Genomic DNA, 13,865 nt, shown 5'->3' on the forward strand with positions numbered 1-13,865 from the left:
ACATCCTTTGGTAAATTATATGAAAAGAAAACTCGTTCGCATTCTGCTGGCTTCATAAAATCGCATTTAATTTTTCATGTTGTTCATTCCATTTTGTGGCCCTTCGTTGGCTCTGCTTATGTTTGTTTTGTTCGTTTTTTGTCTTTAAATGTTATAAATGAGAGTTGTGCTCCGCTGCTTTGTTGTGTGGATTAACCCAAAAATTAGTTGTCATTCTGCTAATAGTCCTCTCGCACCTTTTTTCATGCAGTTATATAAATGTGTTTTTTGTGTTTATTACTTTTTATTATCGTCATCTTGTGGTAGAATGTGAGCGCTGCGTGATTATATGCCCAAATAATATTTAATACATTTCGCCACTGCACTGTCCCACTCCTTGCCATTGGGACATTTGCTCAGTGCGACAATTTGCTCAGTTATGACAATGACCAAAACCAGCTGGTAAACTTTCATTTTCAGGTCTCAACTGTGCCAGCCTCACTAAAATAGCCCTAGCCTGACCACAATCCAAAATAAGTCTATCGATTGGTCAAGGCTTGGCAACGTTTCATCTCACTTTGTATTGTATCCAATAGCATTATGGAAAGTTTTTTAGCTCGAGTCACTTAGCTACGGTGCAAGCTGAAACGTTGTTCGACATAATTTAGTCTTCTTGCCGTACATTCAGAGTAGCACAAATTCTCACACCAATCGTGAAGTGAAGCCCCATTTTAACACGACAAATTGATTAAGACAGAAAAAATCAAACATGTCCAAGCAAATGTTTTCACACTAAAATACATAACAACAATGCTGCGTGTTTCGACTATTGTCGATAATTAAAAATAAATGTATGCAGTGCGTATACGCAATATTATTCTGCATTTGTTTGTATATAAACAAAAGATTCATAAATGCAGCGCGTATGTATATATTTGATAATAAATATATGTACATTTACTAAATATAATTTTTTTTAAGAATTCACACAGCGCGTATACGCAATATTTTAACAGAAATGCATATATATATATATATATATATATATATATATTCTGTTGACTTTATTAAGCATTTCAGTATTGAAAAATATTTTTTTAATAATAATTACACTTATATCAATACACTTCTATTAGTAAATTGTTATTAAAATAGTGTTTTTAATTAAACAAAAGCATCCAAATATATAAAAATATGTGAAAAAAACAGAATTAAATCAAAGTTATTTAAAGCGTATAAAACTATTCACTACTGTAAACAAAAGACTAATTTACTGTTTGACCTCTGATTTAACATTGACATTTAGCGCTTACCACACAGGTAGCATATTCGATTGATTGATAGGACACACATGCTATACATACTATATATTAAATGAGAATAAATATTTAATTTTAAGCTCTTCTGGGCCAAATTAAATTTATAATTCATACATATCGTATAAAATATATATTCACGAATCAGCAATAGGTAATGTATTGTAGCTAATATTTATTTAAACTATAAAAAAAATATTTTTATAACTGACATCAACCGCATTATTGCTCAAGCTTTGATTGAACTTTGCCATTCAGCTGCCCCAAAGGTCACTTCTATTTAATGCAAAAATGAGTGTTGACTTTTCCATGCTATTGGAACCATCATTATCATGTATAATTTTGTTGTTTTTTAAGTATAGCTAAAAGAAACTATTGACCTAACTATGTGTAAATTGACTAGCACGAACATAAGTGGGACTTCGCTTCCTTGACCAGATATTTGTCTGCCTTTTATGTAAGTATGTATGCATAAATGTATTATATATAAAAATATATATAATATATTAAATAACAATAGCAATAACATTAACAAATGTTTGCTCAATAATCTATTTATGTATTTAAAAATGAATATTTATGACAATTTTCTCTGTTTAACAATGATAAAAATGTATGCTAAAAATGTAAAAATAATATAAAAATAAGAAGTTTAAAATAATTAATATATTAATATTTATATCTACATTTACTATATACCTATATATAATATATATTTATACCTATTTGTTTACCTATATTTAATGTCCTTTAAAAATTATTTATTTATTTGGTTTGAGATCGGACACCTTCCCTAGTTCTTCTAGTCGGCCACCTCGACTAGAGCTTTCTTACTTGCGTAGCTTACTTTCAGAATAACTTTTCTTCTAAATTGTCTGTAGATGTGTATATTTCCCGAAGCGAAGTTGTGTAAAGGGAAAAGTATCAAAAGCCAAAACATACAAAATCATTTCAGAAAGCCACACAGTGAAGTGAAAGCTTCCATCTTTTTTGGTATATAAACTACGCCTAAAAAGAAGTCAACTTTCCATTTTCAATGGACACGGGCTAAGGTAGTAGGCTTTAGGCTTCTGTCTATAACAGTCAATTAACATAAAACAATAAACTATAAATACAAATTATTTTCAATTTCCTAATCATTGTTTGAGCTGGCATTACGGTCAAGGATGCCGGAGCTACATGGATGCCGGAAATACACACGAACTCTAATGTGCTTACTGCGTTGCTTTTTGGCAATATCGTACCTTTGGATAATGGTCCATGCGGCGGCTATGGTTCCAGTGGTGAGCGAGCAGACCAAATGGTTCTTCTGGGTGCAGTATCTAAAATTTTGGGTAACTTACTCTTCGCTGCTGACGTTCGATGTGCAAACGCAAATCTACGTAGCTTTCGTGATGATATTGGTGCTGTGGCGGATCTTTCAGTGTTCGCGCTGCAGCTTCTGCAATCCAAGTGAATGCATACAGGGGGACAAGGTGCCGATGAATAAGCGCATGCTCCTGTACTTTGGACCCTATCTGTTGATCTTTATTTTCTGCTGGCTGACCAGCATGTATTCGTTGGGCCAGGACCTCGTACGAATGTCGCTGAGTGTATCCGAAATACATCCCGATAATATGAGCAAAATAATTATGGCCATTCTGTTCAAGTTGCTAATCTTGGCCAATGCTATTGGACGTTGCATACGCTCCGCCGTCATACTCCAGCTGTTCTTCGACGAGCCTGGCGATGAGCTGCGCAATTCGCACAATCTGGGCGAGCATTACAATCTATTCTTTCTCAACTAATTTTAAACACAACTTTTGGCTGAGTGTTGTATGTAAATTAGAGCCGTTTCTATTTAAATTTGTGTTCATTTTTTTCTAATTTTTTTCGTACAAAGTTGGGTCAGCCGCATATTACGTATACGCCGCGCTGACAAAGGTTTTTTCGCTTGGCTTTGCCAACTGCGCCGGACATGTGAGAGACAGCAGCGGTTTTTTTTTCTGTGCTTTCGTTTGTTGAAAGTTAAGTCAACTGCAGCTTTCATTTGGTAAGTGCGATTATTACACAGATTTTATAATAGCATTATCTATCAAGCGCTACTGTCTAGCAGCTATATTTTAATGATTTTTAGTATAAATAGTATATATATATTTAGTATATATTTTAGGTATATTTATAAAGCAGTTAACAGAAATGAGTTTATATATGTTTTTTAAACTAAAGATATTCATATTCTTATTCGGCTACGGCTACGTTGCTACGGCTACGTTGGCCATAAGCTGACCCTCTTCTTGCTTCAATTTAACAAACGAGTTCAAGCTTGCTTCATCTTCTGCTGCAGAGCCAACCTCATTGTTAAAGAAGACATACTCATCATGTCAAAACTCTTATTTATCTTAGACTACATCAAATTGCAGCTAGAAGAGATAAGATTACAAACAAGTATTCGATAAGGTCGATTGCCTGTTTGTAATGGAAATACATTCCTCAATTTATATCATGACAATCTTTAAGGCATATAATCATAAATTGGTCACTTGAGCACCGCCAAATGGTCATGAATAACTGTTAGACTATAAGGCCAATTGCCGATTGCCAATTACATTTACATAATTCGCGTTCTCAAAGCTGTCGATGGCGGCGCCAACCAATCAGCATGAAAGACAAAAGCAGAAAGCAAGAAAAAAAGAGTTGGCTGGTGTTGGGCTGCAGAGCAGGCTAAAAGAATATAGCGGAAATTGTAGAGCTTCATCAGCGTGTCCATTGCGTGGCGTTGAAGGGCCATGTCACTGCATATGACAGCCTTGATTGAGATGCCATCAATGGCAGCGACAGATGCGGCACTGGCCTGACTCTTGGCAACAAATGGCCGATGACCAGTGCAATCAGCTGTGTCGCAAATAGCGCAAATCGAGCAAATGGCTGTCAGAATGTGATAGAAATGGGCTTAGACAGTGGCTGTTAGCTAGGTTAAACATGGATAACGAAGCGCTTTTCCATTTGTTATTACTACAATGTGCGCTACAGTAAATACAAGTCCAAGAGTCAAGAGCCAAGAGAGCTGGCTGCCTTTAATAGGCTTACAAATTGTTGAATAAATCCGAGATAGCCTCGCACTAAACTATCTATGTAAGCTGCCTGTGTGCTGAGAAAACAATCTGTATAATGCCAGGCCATGCATTTATCATCAGGCCAAACAAATTGGCAGACTTTTCACATTTTCCCACTCAATCAGTTGAGCAGGTGAGCAAGCAAGCAGGTGAGCAGGTGCTGGCAAAGCGACTGACAAACATGTCTTATCAACATTTATGGCAATTTTATGACGCCGCTTTCGCTCTCTTAGTCTCAGGTAAACTGAGACAAGCGCATAGATTGAGATGCATTAAACTTAGCCAAGTTTCGAGCGGGAGAATCATTGAAGCGCAAAATAGAGCAATAATCTTGGCACAGTTTAAAAGCGAACTTGGCTCACTGTGGCTGCCACGCCATGCATAATAAACAACTGCAGTTGCGCTCTTGTGGGCGTGTCGTGATGCTGTGCAGCGATAAATTTAATAGCAGAGCACACGACGCAGCGGCCAGCTTCAAGCTGTACCTCGTTAGGGACATGTCCTTGTGCGCCTAAAAGCATGCATAACGTTATTATAAGCGACCTTTCGTTGTAGTTATTCGCATGTCTCGCATGCGCCCACCCGAGCCCAGTCGAGCTCTCGCCTTTGCCCACTCACTGCCTTTAATGACTGCCCAAGCAGCTGTATTGAATTATTGAGTTCTCATCAATACACGAACGGGGATATCGGACAACGCCTACCCAGAGGCAGCCGCAGCAGTAGCTGTAGCAGTAGCAGTAACATCCTCATCATCAGCATTATTAACAACCATGATTTGGTTGAACTGAAGCCAGCTGGGAATCTAGGGAGATCTGCACATGCATAACATTGTATATGGCTGCTCATATATTTAAGTGAAAGCTGCAAAAAAGGTGAAATCATACAGGGTGCTCCAGCAAGCAACAATCATGCTAAGTGGTCATTCAGTTAACCAAACGCCCTGTACGCAATCGACACTCGCAGCACTTTTAAATAATTTATATTTCAAATAATTTGATTGGCAATCTGCAATGAAAAAGGAACATATATATATATATATATATATATGTATATATATGTATATATATATATATATATATATATATATATAGCATATATATGTTCCTTTTTCATTGCAGATTGCCAATATAATATATAACGCAAATATTCAGGCTAAAAAATAATAGACTTGAAACGGAAACAGGCATGGCCCATGTCAATTGAATGTGGGTTCAATTTAAGTTTTCCCGACTTGAACTTCATTTTATTCATTTGTTTTTTGGTATTTGTTACTTTCTCTCAATTTATCTGTTTCTAGGCATCTGGTGTAATGAAGCGCGCTTTGAGGCCTCTCCATTTCTCTTGTGTATTGACCATGAATTGGGTATAAATACTTATTTTTCTACTGTTCGAATAACCATTGGTTTTTATGGCTTTCATCTCGTAATCAATGTCATAATTGCAAATGCTTTGATTGCCTAGACGCTTGCATTTGCTACTTATTGGTAGTCTGCGGCGTTAATTGTGTGCAGAGTACGCTAATGAGGTACGCGCACCTGGCGCACCTGCCGCTGCCCAGGGGAGCAAAAAAGAACTTAATTAGTGAACGGTCAGTACGTAGCAATCGATGAGGTTTAGTATAATGAGGCCAAAGCGCCAAGCTAAAGGCTAATGGATACCAAACGCTGTTCATTAGAGCCATAGAGCAAAATAGTTAATTTCTTAGAAATTCTATATTTAAGACTTTAAAAATAAATAGAAAAATTTGCAATTTCTTTAATTAATTGATTTATATAAAGATATATAGAGGATGAGAGGTCTCTACTTATATTATTGTTCAAAGAGTGAATTAACTCTATTATATATAATTGCTGGTATGACGGCTTAAAGAAAACATATATCTAAAAAGTCTTGAATAAACTTGGCCTATAAGTGATTAAAAATCAAATCAGATAACTACTTTCTATGACTAAATATTTTGTTCTTCAATTTTACATTCTGTAAATAACTGTCCTAAGGTATAATCTAGCTTCGCAGAGATTGCAAATATTATTAAAAATATATGCCAACTTTTCAGCTCAATTTTAAACTCAACTAAGCTTAGCTACGGTCTTCGCATCATCATAAATTCTAGCTCTCTTGCCATTTCATCTGTCAGAGAGAAAACGCGCACATTTCTTACATAATTGGCACAAAGGCTGTCAGAAATTCTTCAGTAACCGGAGCGGCCTACTCATATGCTAATGCCGTTGCCATATCCTGCAGCGAGTCGACACTGACAATAACATCAATTGCGAACTGCTAAATTTGTTGTTGCTATTGGTGCTGGCATTGCCCTAAGTCAGGTGCGAATCTGAGAGGCGAATGTGAATGCACAGCAAAAAGGTCGCTTATGGCAGAGGCACGGCAAATATGCTAAATATGCGCGCCAGCCATGTGCCAGTGCCAGCAGCTGTGAGTGTCAAGGCAAATTTATAGACGAAGGAGGCACTCAGCAATTGACAACGATTTGCGGCTTGCGCCAGCTTGAATTGCGGCATGAATCTGCGATTGTCAATCAGCCCAGCGCCAGAGCCCCAGGTCTCGTATAAGGAAATTAATTTAGTTTATGCTAATTAGCCGGCTGGTGTACAACGCATTAATTATGGCAGAGCATATGGTGCGTATACGTAACGTAAATGAAATTCAAATCAGTAGGAAATTTGCATAGCAGGCAATGAGGTTAGCGCCAAGAGCAACAGCTACAGCAGCAGCAGCAGCCCCGTCAAAGCAGGCCAAACACATTATCAATCACTAATCGATGAAATCGATAAGGTAAACCAACAGCGAGCGAACGATACAAGCCAAAAGCGTTGCATGAGGTCGCCACCCACAATTAGAGATGGCAGCGTGCGGCCAACTGGAACTGTCACAAGACCGCAAAGCTAATCCCAGTAGAAAGTGCAACTAATGTAAATAACTTAAATGCCTTACGCACAGTTGCTGCTGACGGGCACTACATGGATAGCGTAAGATGAGTTTATTTACGCCTGTTGTGTGCACATCTCTAGTCCAGTTTCTTTCATCATCCAATGGTCCGCCTCATGCATTGTTAACAGCTAATCGAATTTACAGCTGATTAAATCGGTTTAGTCGTCAGTGGACTGCGCTTTTGTTCGACATTTTAAGGACACTGCAGTTTTTGGGTTGGCTGTTTGGGCGGCACCCTTCAATCATTTTTGTTTCATGATTTATTCATTCAGACACTTGAACGCTTTTAACTCAGTGTTGCTGCCGCAGATTTAATGGCATTTTATCTACAGTTGGCCCTAAAGGCCGACTGTGCTGCGAATTGGCACGCGTCGTTATATTTTCATTACCCTTTCAACAACTGTTGGCTGCTTGTGGATTTTTAAAATTCCTAACAGCTTTAAGTTTCGCTTTATTGTGCAGCAATTGCTGCTGTTTTTCAATCAGATCCTATGCGTTAGCATAGACATTAAATGGCTGTGTGATGTGGAAGAAAATTTAAAGAATCTTCTAAGGAAATACTTCTGAGACTTTCTCAGAAGTATTTCCCATTTCTATTCGCTAATCTAGAAATATTTCTTGGGAGTCTATATTCTAAGTTCCTCTCTTCCCGGGCTTCTTGTATTTTCCTAGTTCTAACTATCCTACCTACATCTTATTCTTATTCAACAGAACCATCAGATTACCCAACAATTCTAAGCAGTTACCTTTTAACATTAACAGATTTATGTTATTACCATGCGACGGTGGAAGTGGAACGTGTGAGACAACAACATTCAAAAGAAGATTCAAGAGGAGAAAGTTAACTCAAATCTGAGCCAACCTTGAGCACAAAAGGACATTTGTTACATAGCAAACGAAAGCTTTTGCTCGTGCTTTCTACGAAAGCATTTCAGCGAAAGCTTTTGTAACTGTTAGCATCTTGATTAAAGTTCACGTATACAAATACTGGGTACGCTATTTGAAAGCTTTTATATCATGGAATATAACCTTAAATACAACAAATTATATTACATATTTTAAATAGTTCGCTGCTGTAAATAAAGTTTATATAACTTTTTTTTAACTTTGTGCTATGCATTACTTAAGATACTAAGGCAGAAATACATATGTACGTATGCATACACATAGGCGTATTCATGGATTTATAGATATATATGTTATATATATAAATATTTAACTCTTTAACTTAAAGCTTGCATTAAATATGATGAATTGATTTTATACGAATTGTGCCTAGCTTATCATAACATGTCATGATCTTTACTCTCTTTTGGTTTAATGCAAATCTGTATCGTCCACGCGAACAGGTTTGCGGGACAAATACAATACAATAATGGTAGTGAGGGCGCTGACCAGAAAAATAACATCGAACCAACGATGATAGAAGTTGAAGTGCAAATTGCCAAGGACTTCTGTAATAATCACACGATACTCGGCTGGCATATTCATGCGCATCAGCAGAACTGATGAGCAGAAATACATGCCCATAATTTGACCCAAAATCAATACAATAATGTTGCTTGATTTGCTGGATGAAATACGATAGAAGAACTGTAAAGAAACAATAAATTTGTATCAATATATTTGATTAATTTAGGAAACACGTACCTTTGTGAGCGTAAGCAGCAGCCCGCGTATAGATGTAACCACAATGCACCCTACCAGGAGAAAGGACACATGTTGGTTCCAGAAAGCCAAATCTATATCAAAGCCACACCAGTGCACGGCTATTTCTAAGCCACGCGTCACCGGATCTTTACGGCCAACGCGATCAAATATTATATTAATACAGCACTAGAAAAGAAATTAGAATTTTGAAATGAAGACGGACATCTTGATTACATTACATTACCATAAATATCTTACATTATCATACATTACTTACCATAAATATCTTATAGACACAATAGACACTAAAAAAATGACCTAGAACATTAAAGTATTTTCCTTGCAATGTTTGCGACCAACGTTGACGCTCTTCCATGTTCTTAAGTGAACTTAGCTCGAGAAAAACGGATCGTTGCAACTCTTCCAGACCGTAAACTTCGAGTTTTAATTGATTGATGTCTGCAAAAAGGTAGCCAAATAAAGTTAATTAAATTGAAATGGAATGGAACAGTTAATTCATTTACTTACCCTCCCCAGAGCTAGTTGTACGTTGCACTGCTGAGGTGAGCATATCCCAAATCCTCGGCTTCGCAGGATGCTGTTTATTATGATTATATATGGCCATTGCAATTCGCCTCTTTTTTGCAGTCAGCATATCGATGGTCAAAGCCAAACGGCGCTCAAAGCATATGATGTCATTGCGCGAAACGGGCCTGCAATTAAAACCAATACATTAGTAGGATAACTGATAAGAGAACTGTTACATGCATGGGATTAATGTTGCCTACTTGATAAAATAGGTCATGCTGGTGTATGGATAATTGACAGCACCAAACCCTGAGAGTATGGCCATGACAGTTACGCCAATAACACTAATGCGTGACACTCCTTGTTCGATTGTGAAGATGCCATGCGAGGCGCTGAGCAGCGGGAATGGTTCACCGATGCGCCACAGACCGTAAAGGAAGACAAACCAACAGAGAGTAGTCAAAATGCGGACCCATCTATCGGAGACTGCGGCAAAAAATAATGGAATTAATTGTAGTACGCCTTAAAGCGAATATTTGCCTTACAGAAGGAAATGCTGTGTATCACAGAGTAACAAATGTAAACAGGTATCACGGCGGTCACCATAAACAACAAAAGGGTCAGACCCAGACGCCAATGGAAATAACGGGAGCTAGATTCCAAAACGTCAATAATTTCAAATATAATTAACTCGAACATTGTTATGGACAGGGCAAATGTTGAGGAGAATATCAACTGTACTGATATGTGACGAATTTCATAGTGTTTGAAAAGTTGCTTGTTGAAGAACAACCAACCGCCAGCAAAGAACAGCATCTGTAAAACAAAATAAATGACATTTGTAATACTAGTAACTTAAACCATAAGTTTAGCCGCTTGCCTGCGACACGAACACGATAACACAGTCGCCCAGAAAAGCCATTTTAGGCTGAGTCACTTTTTTTTATGCTTTGCTTGTGAATGTTTGTACGCTTAAGTGCATGGGCAGTGACATTGCTTGGTCGAAGATCGTCTAACTCCTGTTCGTCAGCACTCGTTAATTGGAAATTGCCAACAAACAATATAAACAAAAACGCCGATATGTCCAGATAAGCGTTGCCAGATTGCAAAATGTTGTACGTTCAACAGCAACTTATCGATAAATTTGAGTGTATTCACCCTTGACACCGGCTTTTGCCCAAAAAGCAAAAAAAAATACTTTTTTATTATATAAAATTAAAAAGTCATTAAAGAAGTTAGGAATAAATCTGAAATAATATGATACAGTCCATGTAAATCCAAATTTTCATTTCTTTTAATAACTTTGTGAAAATCCGATTGCTGCCGACCTACACCATTTGCCCATCTCTAATCGCATCACGAATCAGCTGTGCAATAACATCTTAAGTAGATTAAGAATTAGTAACAGTTGTTCGTTTTAGACGTGATTTAAACAAATGTCCCAATTATGTTAACGTTTAAACGTTAAATGTAAAATACTTTGTCAAGTCCAAGACCATAAACGTAACAATGTCGTGTTATTATCGTCAATATGAAGACACAACGGTGACAATACCAAAATATTCAGTCGAAAGCTCAGCGGGAATCACATATTATGACATCAAGGTATTAATTATAATTGTTAAAACGATTACTAAGACTACAAAACAGCTCTAACAACAGGTTCGTGTGGCCAATGTGGATTGGTTTGTAGAGCGACGATATCGTGATTTTGCTCAGCTACACGATAAGTTGGTCGAGGACATATCGATCAGCAAAAAATTGTTGCCGCCAAAGAAGGTACGCCCACCGAAAAAGATCTTTAAGACTTGATTAAATATTTATACCATTTTGCAGCTTGTGGGCAACAAGCAGCCTGCATTTTTAGAGCAGCGACGCGAGCAACTAGAAACGTATTTGCAAGAGCTACTCATCTATTTTCGAAACGAGCTACCGCGTCTGCTGGCTGAATTCTTGGATTTCAATAAATACGACATTATCTATATACTACAAGATCTTGCCAATTTGTTTCAGGAAAGTGGCGATGCACTACTGAGTGCCAAAAAGGAGTACAGTTTTTCTGCCTTGGAGGTATGCTCTAGTAACAAAACTTCAGTTTTGTCAGCAATTTATATATTATTTGTTGTTGTGAATTCATATATATTCTTATTTGTTTTTTTTTTTTTTTTTTTTATAATTTTACTTGAACACGCTTTTAGTGGTAGATATACTACCAAATATGTGTAAATTATTAGTAGCCGTCGTGACTGCGGTCAGGGGCCGTCCCCTCGCCCAGCGATTTTGTCAAAATCGTGGCATCAAATACTCTTTAGGTGTAATACACATACCCTCAACTAGTTTCTCATGTGAGCTGCAGCATACTCTGCAATCGGAAAGCAACTTTGCCAGCATCCAAAAACATTCCAATCTTGTCAAGCGGCATAGTAGGTGGTATGGAAAGCATGATCAAAGCAAACGCATTTTTTTCAATTATTTGCTACTTGACTCACGCATAACTAATGGTCTAAGGAATCGATCCAAGTTCATGCACAAGATCGACGTGTGGCTCACATTTCTTCGGTCTATCTTCTATGTGGGCAAGGGAAAAGCTACGCGTCCATACGTTCACTTGCGTCAGGCCCATAAGCTATTGCGATCTGCCAATCCATTCGTACTGGCTAAGGATCCGAAGCTGGCTCTTATTGTTCATCTTTGGCAGAGAAAACGTGGTGTTATTTTGCTGCGTGGCTTTAATGGCATCTCATCAAATGATGCACACACCCGTGAGGCGGCAATGATCGATGCCTTGGGCATCAATCATTTGACCAATAGGCGAGTGGGTGTCTACTTCGGTGTGGTCCGCAACAAATTTACAAAGGAACAGTGTAGATTAATGGGAGTGTTATTGCTTTATAGACTGCTATTGGCTTACCTTAAGAATGAGGAGTGCGAACTAAGACCTGAAAATGCTTCTGTCCTTTAAGAGTAAAGTTTCGTTAAAAGTAGCTCTCATTTAAAATCAATATTTTTATTTCTTTCCCAGATATATGCTATTAGTGAACGTCTCGCTCTACCCTGTCCACCTAGCACTGAGCAAGGTGGCAAATTTGACTTTTCGCACGTGCTGGACTTTAGCACGCAGTTAGAGGCGCTGGTCGTGACGCCCATTAAGGATAATGCTAGCTTTGTCCAGGATTACAATACAGTGGACGTGCCGATTGGACGCAGCAATATCATTCCGAACCGCTTGAGCTTCAACTTGAATGCATTCCGCAATCTCAAAACTCTCAAATTTTCAGCGCTCTCTACTGAGAATATCGTGGACGTAGAGCTATTGAAACCGACGTTGCAAACAATCTGTGTACACAATACCACAATTACCCACATTAACCAAGTGCTTCTTTGCGACAATTTGCACAAGAACTGCGATGTTCCCAGTCTTCTGCCGGACCCAATTGCATCCAATAGCGAGAATGTATTGCTTAATACAGATGCGTGGAGTGAGCTGAGCGAGCTGGATTTGACGGGCAATCTGCTAACACAAATCGATGGCAGCGTGCGAACTGCGCCCAAACTTCGACGTCTTATCCTCGAGCAAAATCGCATTCGCACCATACAGAATCTGGCAGAGCTACCACATCTACAGTTGCTTTCGCTGTCGGGCAATTTAATAGCTGATTGTATTGACTGGCATCTCTCCATGGGCAATCTTGTGACCTTGAAGTTGGCACAGAACAAACTCAAGTCGGTAAGTGGATTGCGTAAGCTACTCTCCCTGGTCAATCTGGACTTGAGCTGCAATCTTATCGAAGAATTGGATGAAGTTGACAATGTTGCTAATTTACCGCTCCTGGAAACGTTATCACTCACTGGCAATCCTCTGGCAGGCAGTGTCGGTAAGTGTGCGCACATCAGATAAATGTAGTTGGTGAACTCATTTTAAAGTTAAATTGTTTTGCAGACTATCGCCCACGAGTTTTGGCGCGTTTCCATGAACGCGCTGCTGAAATTTCGCTGGACAACGAACCAGGCACACAACAAGAACTAGACACAGCTCTAGTGCTCTCAGCTCTGTTGAAATCCAAACGACGACAGCAGCAAAAATGACCAAGGATCAAGATCACAAAGTCAACCTTAATAATCGCACAGTTCCAAACATGTAAAAATCAATCTCACCAACATAAGTATTTAGAAGATGTCAAATGGCTTAGTCAAAAAGCAAGTGTATTAGAAGATAATCAGAATTGTTACAGATTTCATTCAGCCAAAACTATTTGAGGGTTTCGTATAAACAATAAACACAAGAATGTCTAGGAAGCAGTAAAATAAAATCATTTTGTGAAAAATAATTAAGAAATGTATCAAATGA

The 13,865-nt window shown here is 38.1% G+C and overlaps 4 protein-coding genes across 4 annotated transcripts; 3 read left to right on the forward strand and 1 right to left on the reverse strand.

Annotated features, from left to right (window-relative positions):
* Positions 1-2,355: 2,355 nt before the first annotated feature.
* LOC111602564 lies at positions 2,356-3,122 on the forward strand. The gene has a single exon (XM_023319720.1). The coding sequence runs from the start codon at positions 2,462-2,464 to the stop codon at positions 3,080-3,082; it is 621 nt and encodes a 206-aa protein (XP_023175488.1). The 5' UTR covers positions 2,356-2,461; the 3' UTR covers positions 3,083-3,122.
* Positions 3,123-8,514: 5,392 nt separating this feature from the next.
* Positions 8,515-10,660, reverse strand: LOC111602586 (Golgi pH regulator). Its single transcript, XM_023319743.2, has 7 exons — positions 10,398-10,660; positions 10,063-10,333; positions 9,778-10,003; positions 9,518-9,702; positions 9,267-9,448; positions 8,990-9,175; positions 8,515-8,932 (listed from the first exon to the last, which is right to left on the reverse strand). Exons 1-7 carry the CDS (start codon positions 10,437-10,439, stop codon positions 8,657-8,659), a joined length of 1,368 nt encoding a protein of 455 aa, XP_023175511.2. The 5' UTR covers positions 10,440-10,660; the 3' UTR covers positions 8,515-8,656.
* A 147-nt stretch (positions 10,661-10,807) lies between these two features.
* LOC111602585 (nischarin) lies at positions 10,808-13,839 on the forward strand. The gene is made up of 5 exons (XM_023319742.2): positions 10,808-11,122; positions 11,180-11,296; positions 11,354-11,587; positions 12,540-13,392; positions 13,458-13,839. The coding sequence occupies exons 1-5, from the start codon at positions 11,027-11,029 to the stop codon at positions 13,601-13,603; spliced, it is 1,446 nt and encodes a 481-aa protein (XP_023175510.1). The 5' UTR covers positions 10,808-11,026; the 3' UTR covers positions 13,604-13,839.
* LOC111602591 (ankyrin repeat and LEM domain-containing protein 1) lies at positions 11,626-12,621 on the forward strand. Its single transcript, XM_023319749.2, has 2 exons — positions 11,626-12,481; positions 12,540-12,621. The coding sequence occupies exon 1, from the start codon at positions 11,736-11,738 to the stop codon at positions 12,477-12,479; it is 744 nt and encodes a 247-aa protein (XP_023175517.2). The 5' UTR covers positions 11,626-11,735; the 3' UTR covers positions 12,480-12,481; positions 12,540-12,621.
* Positions 13,840-13,865: the final 26 nt, after the last annotated feature.

Source organism: Drosophila hydei, unplaced genomic scaffold, assembly GCF_003285905.1.
Source record: "Drosophila hydei strain 15085-1641.00,03,60 unplaced genomic scaffold, DhydRS2 tig00000060-arrow-pilon, whole genome shotgun sequence".
NCBI classification, from domain to species: domain Eukaryota; kingdom Metazoa; phylum Arthropoda; class Insecta; order Diptera; family Drosophilidae; genus Drosophila; species Drosophila hydei.

Bases quoted from the DNA above. Each gene is read 5' to 3' on its own strand.
- LOC111602564 (XM_023319720.1), top strand. From the start codon at position 2,462: ATGCCGGAGCTACATGGATGCCGGAAATACACACGAACTCTAATGTGC.
- LOC111602586 (XM_023319743.2), bottom strand. From the start codon at position 10,439: ATGGCTTTTCTGGGCGACTGTGTTATCGTGTTCGTGTCGCAG. The intron at 10,004-10,062 runs GTAAGGCAAATA...TTTTTGCCGCAG, and splicing joins GATACACAGCATTTCCTTCT to TCTCCGATAGATGGGTCCGC. The intron at 9,703-9,777 runs GTAGGCAACATT...TTTTAATTGCAG, and splicing joins AGCATGACCTATTTTATCAA to GCCCGTTTCGCGCAATGACA.
- LOC111602585 (XM_023319742.2), top strand. From the start codon at position 11,027: ATGTCGTGTTATTATCGTCAATATGAAGACACAACGGTGACAATACCA. The intron at 11,297-11,353 runs GTACGCCCACCG...ACCATTTTGCAG, and splicing joins AATTGTTGCCGCCAAAGAAG to CTTGTGGGCAACAAGCAGCC. The intron at 11,588-12,539 runs GTATGCTCTAGT...TTTCTTTCCCAG, and splicing joins ACAGTTTTTCTGCCTTGGAG to ATATATGCTATTAGTGAACG.
- LOC111602591 (XM_023319749.2), top strand. From the start codon at position 11,736: ATGTGTAAATTATTAGTAGCCGTCGTGACTGCGGTCAGGGGCCGTCCC.